The sequence below is a fragment of the Saccoglossus kowalevskii genome, chromosome 4, assembly GCF_978046115.1.
Source record: "Saccoglossus kowalevskii chromosome 4, keSacKowa6.1, whole genome shotgun sequence".
NCBI lineage: Eukaryota > Metazoa > Hemichordata > Enteropneusta > Harrimaniidae > Saccoglossus > Saccoglossus kowalevskii.
Window position 1 is genome coordinate 9,802,557 of NC_140644.1, and position 14,195 is coordinate 9,816,751.

General features: G+C 38.3%; 1 protein-coding gene across 1 annotated transcript in view; it reads left to right on the forward strand.

The window, feature by feature from the left end:
- The window catches only part of LOC102807521 (alpha-1,3-mannosyl-glycoprotein 4-beta-N-acetylglucosaminyltransferase A-like), a 73,432-nt gene that overhangs the window by 33,049 nt on the left and 26,188 nt on the right, over positions 1 to 14,195 (forward strand). Inside the window, exon 2 of the mRNA XM_085497729.1 lies at positions 10,116 to 10,313. Within this exon, the coding sequence (XP_085353855.1) occupies positions 10,116 to 10,313 (198 nt within the window). The remainder of the gene's footprint in view (positions 1 to 10,115; positions 10,314 to 14,195) is intronic.

Here is a 14,195-nt window from a genome sequence, read left to right on the forward strand (position 1 = left end):
TATAGTAATGACCACTACCCAGCTGTAGCCTTCTATAGTAAATGACCACTACCCAGCTGTAGCCTTCTATAGTAAATGACCACTACCCAGCTGTAGCCATCTATAGTAAATGACCACTACCCAGCTGTAGCCATCTATAGTAAATGACCACTACCCAGCTGTAGCCCTCTATAGTAAATGACCACTACCCAGCTGTAGCCATCTATAGTAAATGACCACTACCCAGCTGTAGCCCTCTATAGTAAATGACCACTACCCAGCTGTAGCCATCTATAGTAAATGACCACTACCCAGCTGTAGCCATCTATAGTAAATGACCACTACGCAGCTGTAGCCATCTATAGTAAATGACCACTACCCAGCTGTAGCCATCTATAGTAAATGACCACTACCCAGCTGTAGCCTTCTATAGTAAATGACCACAACCCAGCTGTAGCCATAATGACCACTACCCAGCTGTAGCCATCTATAGTAAATGACCACTACCCAGCTGTAGCCATCTATAGTAAATGACCACTACCCAGCTGTAGCCTTCTATAGTAATGACCACTACCCAGCTGTAGCCATCTATAGTAAATGACCACTACCCAGCTGTAGCCTTCTATAGTAATGACCACTACCCAGCTGTAGCCATCTATAGTAAATGACCACTACCCAGCTGTAGCCATCTATAGTAAATGACCACTACCCAGCTGTAGCCATCTATAGTAAATGACCATTACCCAGCTGTAGCCATCTATAGTAAATGACCACTACCCAGCTGTAGCCATCTATAGTAAATGACCACTACCCAGCTGTAGCCATCTATAGTAAATGACCACTACCCAGCTGTAGCCATCTATAGTAAATGACCACTACCCAGCTGTAGCCTTCTATAGTAAATGACCACTACCCAGCTGTAGCCATAATGACCACTACCCAGCTGTAGCCATAATGACCACTACCCAGCTGTAGCCATCTATAGTAAATGACCACTACCCAGCTGTAGCCATCTATAGTAATGACCACTACCCAGCTGTAGCCATCTATAGTAAATGACCACTACCCAGCTGTAGCCTTCTATAGTAATGACCACTACCCAGCTGTAGCCATCTATAGTAAATGACCACTACCCAGCTGTAGCCATCTATAGTAAATGACCACAACCCAGCTGTAGCCATCTATAGTAAATGACCATTACCCAGCTGTAGCCATCTATAGTAAATGACCACTACCCAGCTGTAGCCTTCTATAGTAAATGACCACTACCCAGCTGTAGCCTTCTATAGTAAATGACCACTACCCAGCTGTAGCCATCTATAGTAAATGACCACTACCCAGCTATAGCCATCTATAGTAAATGACCACTACTCAGCTGTAGCCTTCTATAGTAATGACCACTACCCAGCTATAGCCTTCTATAGTAAATGACCACTACCCAGCTGTAGCCTTCTATAGTAATGACCACTACCCAGCTGTAGCCATCTATAGTAATGACAACTACCCAGATGTAGCCTTCTATAGTAAATGACCACTACCCAGCTGTAGCCTTCTATAGTAATGACCACTACCCAGCTGTAGCCATCTATAGTAATGACCACTACCCAGCTGTAGCCTTCTATAGTAAATGACCACTACCCAGCTGTAGCCTTCTATAGTAATGACCACTACCCAGCTGTAGCCATCCATAGTAAATGACCACTACCCAGATGTAGCCATCTATAGTAAATGACCACTACCCAGCTGTAGCCATCCATAGTAAATGACCACTACCCAGCTGTAGCCTTCTATAGTAATGACCACTACCCAGCTGTAGCCATCTATAGTAAATGACCACTACCCAGCTATAGCCTTCTATAGTAATGACCACTACCCAGCTGTAGCCATCTATAGTAAATGACCACTACCCAGCTGTAGCCATCTATAGTAAATGACCACTACCCAGCTGTAGCCATCTATAGTAAATGACCACTGCCCAGCTGTAGCCATCTATAGTAAATGACCATTACCCAGCTGTAGCCATCTATAGTAAATGACCACTACCCAGCTGTAGCCATCTATAGTAAATGACCACTACCCAGCTGTAGCCTTCTATAGTAAATGACCACTACCCAGCTGTAGCCCTCTATAGTAAATGACCACTACCCAGCTGTAGCCATCTATAGTAATGACCACTACCCAGCTGTAGCCATCTATAGTAAATGACCACTACCCAGCTGTAGCCATAATGACCACTACCCAGCTGTAGCCAACTATAGTAAATGACCACTACCCAGCTGTAGCCATCTATAGTAATGACCACTACCCAGCTGTAGCCATCTATAGTAAATGACCACTACCCAGCTGTAGCCATCTATAGTAAATGACCATTACCCAGCTGTAGCCATCTATAGTAAATGACCACTACCCAGCTGTAGCCATCTATAGTAAATGATCACTACCCAGCTGTAGCCTTCTATAGTAAATGACCACTACCCAGCTGTAGCCTTCTATAGTAAATGACCACTACCCAGCTGTAGCCATCTATAGTAAATGACCACTACTCAGCTGTAGCCTTCTATAGTAATGACCACTAACCAGCTATAGCCTTCTATAGTAAATGACCACTACCCAGCTGTAGCCTTCTATAGTAATGACCACTACCCAGCTGTAGCCATCTATAGTAATGACCACTACCCAGATGTAGCCTTCTATAGTAAATGACCACTACCCAGCTGTAGCCTTCTATAGTAATGACCACTACCCAGCTGTAGCCATCTATAGTAATGACCACTACCCAGCTGTAGCCTTCTATAGTAAATGACCACTACCCAGCTGTAGCCTTCTATAGTAATGACCACTACCCAGCTGTAGCCATCTATAGTAAATGACCTCTACCCAGATGTAGCCATCTATTGTAGCCATCTATAGTAAATGACCACTCCCCAGCTGTAGACTTCTATAGTAAATGACCACTACCCAGCTGTAGCCATCTATAGTAATGATCACTACCCAGCTGTAGCCTTCTATAGTAATGACCACTACCCAGATGTAGCCATCTATAGTAAATGACCACTCCCCAGCTGTAGCCTTCTATAGTAATGACCACTACCCAGATGTAGCCATCTATAGTAAATGACCGCTATACCTAGCTTAGAAGGGGAATTCACCAAGCATTGGAACTAGCTGGAGATGAACTGAATCATTGTGAGAAAGGATGTTGTTTTTCTTCTGTTGAGTTCAATTTCACTGACAAACTTGGTGATGTATATGTACATCATACTCGCGTAATTATCTTGATTAAGGCAAAACTGATCCATATACCTTTCCTAAGACTTGTATCACGAGAAACCTAGTAACCATTTTGATGATATTGGATTCATAGGGGTGGCATAGGATTTCTCGTCAGTAATGAAATAATGTTCATAAACAGCAGAGTAACCCATATAAACTGAGTATGATTTGTACATACTGGCATATACAACGTTCCAATAAAAAAAAAAATCATTTCGTTGTTGTTGTGTTGTTGTTGTTGATGTACACTTATTTAGATCCAAAACTGACATCTCAGTAGTTAATGAATGCCAGAAATTGTCAGTTACAAGAAAATGTACAATTTACTTTTGTTGGCAGAAATATGATACTTGATTGTGACCATGGATGTGAACAGTTTTCTCTATGGAAAACAATTACAATATAGCGACAGTGGCTCATGAATAAATAACATGCATCAGAAAACTGTGAGAAAAAGAATAGAATCCCTTCAGAAATGATACCGTATAAATTTTGTATATTTTGTTTTGCCTATAAGCCATCGTTAGTGGTGGGCGAAATGTACATTACCTGGCACTATTTAATTCCCATTATAGCTCAAAAGTTGAACATGATGATATATTCTGTATTAGATTATCTATATGTACTGTCTATGCTGCAACGTCATCATGTGTCTGCCTGTACTGTGACATAACCGTATATCTGCCTGTACTGTGACATAACCGTATGTCTGCCTGTACTGTGACATAACCGTATGTCTGCCTGTACTGTGACATAACCGTATGTCTGCCTGTACTGTGACATAACCGTATGTCTGCCTGTACTGTGACATAACCATAACTGCCTGTACTGTGACATAACCGTATGTCTGCCTGTACTGTGACATAACCGTATGTCTGCCTGTACTGTGACATAACCGTATGTCTGCCTGTACTGTGACATAACCGTATGTCTGCCTGTACTGTGACATAACCGTATGTCTGCCTGTACTGTGACATAACCGTATGTCTGCCTGTACTGTGACATAACCATAACTGCCTGTACTGTGACATAACCGTATGTCTGCCTGTACTGTGACATAACCGTATGTCTGCCTGTACTGTGACATAACCGTATGTCTGCCTGTACTGTGACATAACCATAACTGCCTGTATTGTGACATAACCGTATGTCTGCCTGTAATGTGACATAACCGTATGTCTGTCTGTACTGTGACATTACCGTATGTCTGTCTGTACTGTGACATAACCATAACTGCCTGTATTGTGACATAACGGTATGTCTGCCTGTACTGTGACATAACCGTATGTCTGCCTGTACTGTGACATAACCATATGTCTGCCTGTACTGTGACATAACCGTATATCTGCCTGTACTGTGACATAACCGTATGTCTGTCTGTACTGTGACATTACCGTATGTCTGTCTGTACTGTGACATTACCGTATGTCTGCCTGTACTGTGACATTACCGTATATCTGCCTGTACTGTGACATAACGGTATGTCTGCCTGTACTGTGACATTACCGTATATCTGCCTGTACTGTGACATAACCGTATGTCTGCCTGTACTGTGACATAACCATAACTGCCTGTATTGTGACATAACCATATGTCTGCCTGTACTGTGACATAACCGTATGTCTGTCTGTACTGTGACATTACCGTATGTCTGCCTGTACTGTGACATAACCGTATATCTGCCTGTACTGTGACATAACCGTATGTCTGCCTGTACTGTGACATAACCATAACTGCCTGTATTGTGACATAACCATATGTCTGCCTGTACTGTGACATAACCGTATGTCTGCCTGTACTGTGACATAACCGTATGTCTGCCTGTACTGTGACATAACCGTATGTCTGCCTGTACTGTGACATAACCGTATGTCTGCCTGTTCTGTGACATAGCCGTATGTCTGCCTGTACTGTGACATAGCCATATGTCTGCCTGTACTGTGACATAGCCATATGTCTGCCTGTACTGTGACATAACCGTATGTCTGCCTGTACTGTGACATAACCGTATATCTGTCTGTACTGTGACATTACCGTATGTCTGCCTGTACTGTGACATAACCGTATATCTGCCTGTACTGTGACATAACCGTATGTCTGCCTGTACTGTGACATAACCGTATGTCTGCCTGTACTGTGACATAACCGTATGTCTGCCTGTACTGTGACATAACCGTATGTCTGCCTGTACTGTGACATAACCTTATGTCTGCCTGTACTGTGACATAACCGTATGTCTGCCTGTACTGTGACATAACCGTATGTCTGCCTGTACTGTGACATAACAGTATGTCTGTCTGTACTGTGACATAACCGTATGTCTGCCTGTACTGTGACATAACCATAACTGCCTGTATTGTGACATAACCGTATGTCTGCCTGTACTGTGACATTACCGTATGTCTGTCTGTACTGTGACATAACTGTATGTCTGCCTGTACTGTGACATAACCATAACTGTCTGTACTGTGACATAACCGTATGTCTGTCTGTACTGTGACATTACCGTATGTCTGTCTGTACTGTGACATTACTGTATGTCTGCCTGTACTGTGACATAACCATAACTGCCTGTATTGTGACATAACCATATGTCTGCCTGTACTGTGACATAACCGTATGTCTGCCTGTACTGTGACATAACCGTATGTCTGCCTGTACTGTGACATAACCGTATGTCTGCCTGTACTGTGACATAACCGTATGTCTGCCTGTACTGTGACATAACCGTATGTCTGCCTGTACTGTGACATAGCCGTATGTCTGCCTGTACTGTGACATAGCCATATGTCTGCCTGTACTGTGACATAGCCATATGTCTGCCTGTACTGTGACATAACCATATGTCTGCCTGTACTGTGACATAACCGTATATCTGTCTGTACTGTGACATAACCATAACTGCCTGTATTGTGACATAACGGTATGTCTGCCTGTACTGTGACATATCCGTATGTCTGCCTGTACTGTGACATAACCGTATGTCTGCCTGTACTGTGACATAACGGTATGTCTGCCTGTACTGTGACATAACCGTATATCTGCCTGTACTGTGACATAACCGTATGTCTGCCTGTACTGTGACATATCCGTATGTCTGCCTGTACTGTGACATAACCGTATGTCTGCCTGTACTGTGACATAACCGTATGTCTGCCTGTACTGTGACATAACCGTATGTCTGCCTGTACTGTGACATAACCGTATGTCTGCCTGTACTGTGACATAACCGTATGTCTGCCTGTACTGTGACATAACAGTATGTCTGTCTGTACTGTGACATAACCGTATGTCTGCCTGTACTGTGACATAACCATAACTGCCTGTATTGTGACATAACCGTATATCTGCCTGTACTGTGACATTACCGTATGTCTGTCTGTACTGTGACATAACTGTATGTCTGCCTGTACTGTGACATAACCATAACTGTCTGTACTGTGACATAACCGTATGTCTGTCTGTACTGTGACATTACCGTATGTCTGTCTGTACTGTGACATTACCGTATGTCTGCCTGTACTGTGACATAACCGTATATATCTGCCTGTACTGTGACATAACCGTATGTCTGCCTGTACTGTGACATAACGGTATGTCTGCCTGTACTGTGACATAACCGTATATCTGCCTGTACTGTGACATAACCGTATGTCTGCCTGTCTGCCTGTACTGTGACATAACCGTATGTCTGCCTGTACTGTGACATAACCGTATGTCTGCCTGTACTGTGACATAATCGTATGTCTGTCTGTACTGTGACATAACCGTATGTCTGTCTGTACTGTGACATAACCGTATGTCTGCCTGTACTGTGACATAACCGTATGTCTGCCTGTACTGTGACATAACCGTATGTCTGCCTGTACTGTGACATAACCGTATGTCTGCCTGTACTGCGATATCATCATATGTTGGTCTGTACTGCGATGTTACCGTCACCACAATTTCCATTTATTCTGTGACCTTACCGCATACATTTTGTATCAGTCTGTACTGCAACATCAATGCATGTCAGTCTGTACTGCAATGTCACATGCTAATTCAGGTGAGATGGTGATATCTTTGTCGATAGTTTGCTTCATGTAGCTGATAAGCATACAATGCTTCAACAAAATGTATAATTACTCATTTGCTATGTAGATCAGTCGTTATAAATGACGCTATGAGCTCTACATGTATTAACCCTTTTCTATCCCATAATTTTTTCCACCAAATATTTGAGAAAACAAAAGCTGACTTGGGTCAAAGGCACGGTTAAGGGTTAAGGATTAAAAGGTTGAAGCATCATTGGATTTTGAATGGTTCATGAAAAATCTTACCCAACAGAATTCTGAAATTAAAAGACATTTCTATACTAAACTGAAGTAACCTCAAAACTAAATAAAGTATGTTTGATTTGTGATCAACTTTAGCTTTCCAATTTTTCAGGATTTGTTGCCACAACAACTGATTTCATCATAATTTTTCTTAGTGATCACAATAATCAGTAGAAGGTGTTCTGCATATAAAAGGCGATAATGCAACTTTGACGAGTGGATGTGACCGACTTGCTGAGTTCCATCAAATTAAATACAAAGACCAAATAAAAGTTGTGGAAACACTTGATACTCAGTTGACAATTTTAAAATGAAAATTTATTAAAGTACATAAAACTGAGGTTTATTAGTCCCTGTTCGGACGAAGTCCGAAAACGGGGACTTATGTTTTGACCTCCATGTGTCCATGCGTGCGTGCGTGCGTCTGTGCGTGCGTCCGGACCTGTATCTTAGAAATGCCTGGACCAATCACAATCAAACTTCACACATACATCATACATGATATCATACATAATGTATGCACGTCAATTTGTTTCACGATCTGATTCAAGATGGCTGTATGGCGGCCATTTTTGTGCTAAAAATCATCAAAATCAAGCATTTCCCGGCTGTTTACAGATGGATTTTGTTCAAACCTTGATATATACATTAGACATTATGTGATCTTGATGCAAATAATTTTGTTTTTCAGATAACATTCAAAATGGCTGACTGGCGGCCATTTTGTTTTAATGAATGGGCTTCTAGACCCATATTTCCAACTTGTTTTGACTGATTATGTTCAAATTTTAAATATTCATTATACATCATGTCATAGATAGACAGATATATTGGTTTGACGATCCTATTCAAAATGGCTGAATGGTTGTCATTTTTGTGCTGAAAAATCATCAAATATCAAGCATTTCTGGCATTTATGGATGGATTTCGTTCAAACTTGGTACATACATTAGACATTACAGGTTCCTGATGCACATCATTTTAATTTTCAGATCAGACTCAGAATGGCTGACTAGTGGCCATTTTGTTTTAATGAATGGGTTTCCAGACCCATATGTCTGACTTGTTTTGACTGATTATGTTCAAATTTCATATATTCATTATACATATATTCATAATGGCTGATTTTGTTTTAATTAATGCTGTTCCAGAGCAATATCTCTCAATACTCGTTTGACGATCAGATACAAATGTCAATCATTTAAATGTTAAACAATCATCATATTCCTGACATGTTTATATTCCAGCTATATTACTATAAACAAAACTTTATATCTTAAATTTGATAACTAATGGGGACTGTGCCATGCATGGCTTGTTTTTGACTCCTGTGTGCGAAGCACAAAAAGGGAGTCTTTGCAGTTAGTGTGTCTGTGTGTGTGTGTGTGTGTGTGTGTGTGTGTGTGTGTCTGTTCCACTGATATCTCAAGAACCATACATTGATTTTTGATGAAACTTGGTGCATAGATGCTCTGGGCCAATGCGCAGATTTGCTTAGGTTTTGGTAAAAATTCATGCATATTAATTTGCATGATAATTAGCTGATTTTTAGCTATTCCATGATGGTTCCACTGATATCTAAAGAACCACTCATTGGATTTTGATGAAACTTGGCACATAGATACTCTGAACTAATGCGCAGATTTGATTAGTTTTGGGTAAAAATCTGTGCAATATTAATTATCTAATTTGCATAATGATTAATCAATTTTTGGCTTTTCCATTGATATCTCAATAAAACATAGATATCATAGGACACTGCACAGACCTGATAGTTTTTAGGGTAATATCAGTACATATTAATTACCTAATTTGCATAATTAATTAATTTTCAGCTTTTGATATTTCAAGTAGTAATCATCACATTTCAATGAAACTTAGTACATAGTTACTTAAGGACTGTGCAGAGACCTGATTAGTTTGGGGGTAAATATTTGTGCATATTAATCACCTTATTAGCATAGTGAGTTAATTTCAGCTTTTCACCTGATAACTCAAGTACTGATCACTATATTTCAATGAGACTTGCTACATAGATCCTCTAGTACTATGCAGAGACCTGATTAGTTTTAGGGTAAATAATGTGGATATTATTAACCTAATTTGCATAATTAGTTTTGGGTTGAAATTTGTTCATATAAATTATCTAATAATAATTCACAGTTTTTTTGTTCTAATCACATTTCAATGAAACTTAGTACATAGAAATTACATTACGCAGGCCTTATTAGTTTTACACTCAAATCTGTTCATATCAGTTATACCTGATTTACATAATTAGTTTTCAGCTATTCCATCAATATCTCAAGTACAAGTAATTTTTAATTAATTTTTAATGTGTCTTCAATACTCTCAGCACACGGGAGTTCTTTCTATGCTTTCTTAGATTCTTCAATTAGCCTAGCTTTCACTTTCATAATTCCTGGAAATTCTCTTGTCAAAAGTGCATTAGTGATGTCCATCCAACTACCAGCTGGTGAAATCTGAGACTGTGTACATTACCGGGTATTGTCAACTCATGAGTGTTTATGTTGCATTTTGCAGGAGATGACACAGTACTACAGCAAATCTATGAACAAAGACTGAATGAAGCGTTAGAGAGGCTTCGCTATGCCGAGAAACAAAACCAGGCTAGATCACAAGAGCTGTACAGGTTAAAGGAACAGATAGCAGTGGCTTTTACTGACAACCGAGTCAGTCACAATAATCATACTAGCAATGCAACAGTCAACAGAGAAAATGGTAAGTTGAAACCAGTGATCACATAAATTCAAATAACGTTTCTGCCTTTCAGATTTTCTCAATTTCTTACCACAGTGGATATGATACTTTACCCATAATCCTTTGCTGGAGCATCAAGATGGCAAACTACATAATACTGACAAAAAGTTGATCAAGAGAATAAAAAGTGATATAAAAACTATGAATTATTTTGTTCCTACATTTGTAGAGCTCTTTCATCTGGGAGCTTTATGTTAATTCATGTAGCTTGGACTATTTCTTCAAAATCACAGCAATGGGCACAGTACTCTTTAGAAATTTAGCATTTAGAAATTGGACATAAAGTCAACTTCTAGGCTATGGGGTACACATAGTTCCACCATATGGATGCTATCTTTAATAGACTGTAGCTCTAGAATTTTATAAAAACAAGAAAAGCCTGCGTATTTAAACTTTTGTGGCATTGAAATAATATTGAGACTGTAAATTTCCCCGAGTTTAAGAAACCAAGATTCTTCATTGACTTGTCTTACTTTTTTTGTTAGCCCAGTGTGGTCCTAGCATCCTGAGTAAAATATTTTCAACCAATTTGCTAAGGGATGATTTGTGAATATACAAATTAAACTAATGATCGTTTGGCGATTTGGTGCGAAATCTTGCGTATTACATGAAATGATTTGATTTTGAATTTATTTTTAGCTGAATGCCGATCTTTGACAGGGGAATATTGTGTTGAGATACCCTTATGACATTATAAATTGAATATCATCAAATGTGTACAGCACATTATTACACTGTAAGTGTGAATATACCCCCAAAATATTTTCTCATTTTTTTAATCCCATGCAATATTTTGCCATTATTATGGCCTTTGTTTGTCCTGTTTTTACGTTTGATTTGACACATAACGCAGGATCTTGCAGTGAACGAAAAATGGTCTCTTAACACAAAGAACAGCTGAGCATTTATTATTCAGACACTCGGTTCCCACTCACAATTTATTCACACTATAGTGACGAAAACAATTAATAAAACTCTTCATGCAATATGTTCATTTGTACTTCATATATAAAATTTAAATAACTATAGGCTGAATTGAATTGTTATTGTGAAACCACAGAAAGTGATTAGTTGAACTCGTATAGCAATGCGATATGTTTGTACATGATTTACACACACACATGTACATGTAGAATGTAGACAACGTGTGGTCAGCTTGTTGTTTGTACACAAATACTCATGTACACTCATTGTGAATGGATAAAGCATGTCAGGTACTATTAATTAATAGTGTAAGCCTCCACTGAAATTGCAAAATCAATAGGAATAAAGGGCATCACCAGGCAATGTGGTTAACAATGTATGAGTTGTATATCTAGTACGTACCCTAGCTGGTATATTATATGTATACAAATATTGAGCTTACGTATATTGTGTGTGTTGGATTTCGTCTCACATCTACAACATATGCTTACTTATATGTTATTCTGGTGGTGCTGTTTGACTATGATAATTTTTCTCTATTTGGTCAGAAGTGATGACAATTCAGGAAATCCATTTCAATCAGGATATATGATAACAGTTAAGGCTCACTGGTGAACTTTTTTCACCTTTTCACCAATAAAATCTGCATAATTTTTTTCAGATTTTTTTAATATTCTTTGACCTGTAGTGAATAAGAAATTATGTCCATTACCTGTAGGTCTAAATTTTAATAAAAAATATCATAGAAAAATACATACAAATGTGCCAAAATGTATGAATTTTTCTGATTTCTCTGACTTTGCTTCCAAAGCATGTCTTAAATTCACTAACTATTCTTGTTGCGCCACAGTGGTTGCGCCACATGTGTGTTCGATATAGGTCTCATGCGACAAATACAACACATTTGTTACATAGGCCGTGAGCATGAACTGTGTGATATGTGGGGCGCTTCAAGAAATCCATATAAAAGTACGATACTTGATGAGTTGTACGGTACTGCCTGCTCTTCTCGTATCATGCCAACTTGAGGTTGGAATTCCAGCCCCGAATTATGTACGCATATATACAGTGCGATGGCTATTCAAGCTAATTAATTAGTCAAGACATAACAAATCAATTAATTTATACATTGAATTCTCTGATCTCAGTGTGACACATCAGGTTATCAGTACGTACGTTTATTGCTGCGTTAAGATGTTCAATTCCCAATCATACCTAATCCTTTTTTTTTTCATTCATGTACGTCAGTCTGTAATAGGCTATTTCCTGGTTTGACTGATCTTCAAAGTGGATAATGGTCACTTGAGACATTTGATAGGAAATTGATAGAGAAGATCACTGTCATGTTAATTCTCATTGACAGTACATAGTGCTCTTTATCTGAGTGTTGCATCCAATTTTTTTTGTAACAGTTCTTAATTTTTGAAGGAATTACTCTCCCGGATAGATCAGAGATCGTGGGATATGTATCGGTTACTTCCACAGCTTTTGTGTTGATGTTTCTTACTCTGAAGCATCACTAATTTTATCCATTCATGGTTACTTCAAGGTTTTTATACGATACAGTAGATGTTCTAATCCCAAGAATTTATTTACTTTACGATTATTAATTGATTGCAAATTTGTTCAATAAATATATTACTCACAGTTGTGCAATTTTTCTTAGCAGAGTTTTAGTTGAGTAGCCTCCTGAGACTTGGGTACCTACATAGGCAGTCTGAGTAAAATCAGGTGTATTTGTATGGCTTGTATTTTACTCATATATTTTTATTTTACTAGATAATAGATTTTTATTAGCTCCGCTGTCGACTTTGTCGAGCGGAGCTTATCATATGAGTGATTGTCCGTCGTCGTCCGTGTCAATGTATTACTTTTTCGACTTCTTCTTGAAAACTACAAGCCTGAATGCTTTGATACTTGGTGTATACAAATGTATGTACCTTGGGTAAACCTCTCTCAGATTTGTTCATTTCATGATGATATCTTTAATTCTCTAATTTTGGTGAATATTTTTGTCATTTTTGGTAAAAAGTGATATTTTCGACTTCTTGTTGAAAACCGCAAGTCCAATTGCTTTGATATTACATACATGTATATTGGTACTACATGTGGACCTCTCTCAGATTTGTTCATTTTCTAATGATATCTTCAATTCTTTAATTATAATGTGCATTGCTAACAGCGGAGCTATCTCAGCCGACAGGCTGCTTGTTACATTTATACTTCTTATTTTAATTTTATGTTAACAACCTTATACATATACTTTATTGAACTGTACTGTAAAAACTGTAAAAAAAAAAAAAAACGGAAACAATTGAAAGAAAAGAAAAACTAGAATCTTATTTCAATCAGATTGGGTAAAATATTATTATTTTTATAAAACCCAAGTGACATAAGGTATATTAAACTCTAGAATTTGTAATCAATGTCATTTTAGGTATGGTTATCAGAGCATGTGGGAGTATATGTTGAATACATTGAATTGAATTCTACTTTCTACCTACATGTACATTTAGGCTGATTTCTGTCCTGTAAATAAAAGGTGTTGTTTTTCATATGTTGGTTACTATGTGGAAAAGTCATTTGTAATATGGTGGTATGAAAGTACACACATTAATGTTGACTTTCTGTTTTTCAACAAATATATTCATTTATATTCATATTGCTATTTACCAATAGAAAAATTGTGTTTCTGAGGATAACAATTTTATATTAAGTTCAAGGGAAAAAAAACAATTTCTAATTTTCTGATCATTCAAAGATTTTCGGAAATCACATGTAGTCTTGACACTTTTCGTAGTATTTTTTTTAGATAACTGCTACATGACAGCATTTTATCTGAGAAATAAAGTCTTGGGGTTGAACTCTGATAGGACTGGGCCCGACATAACCTGACCGTGTAAACACATCAGGCCGAAA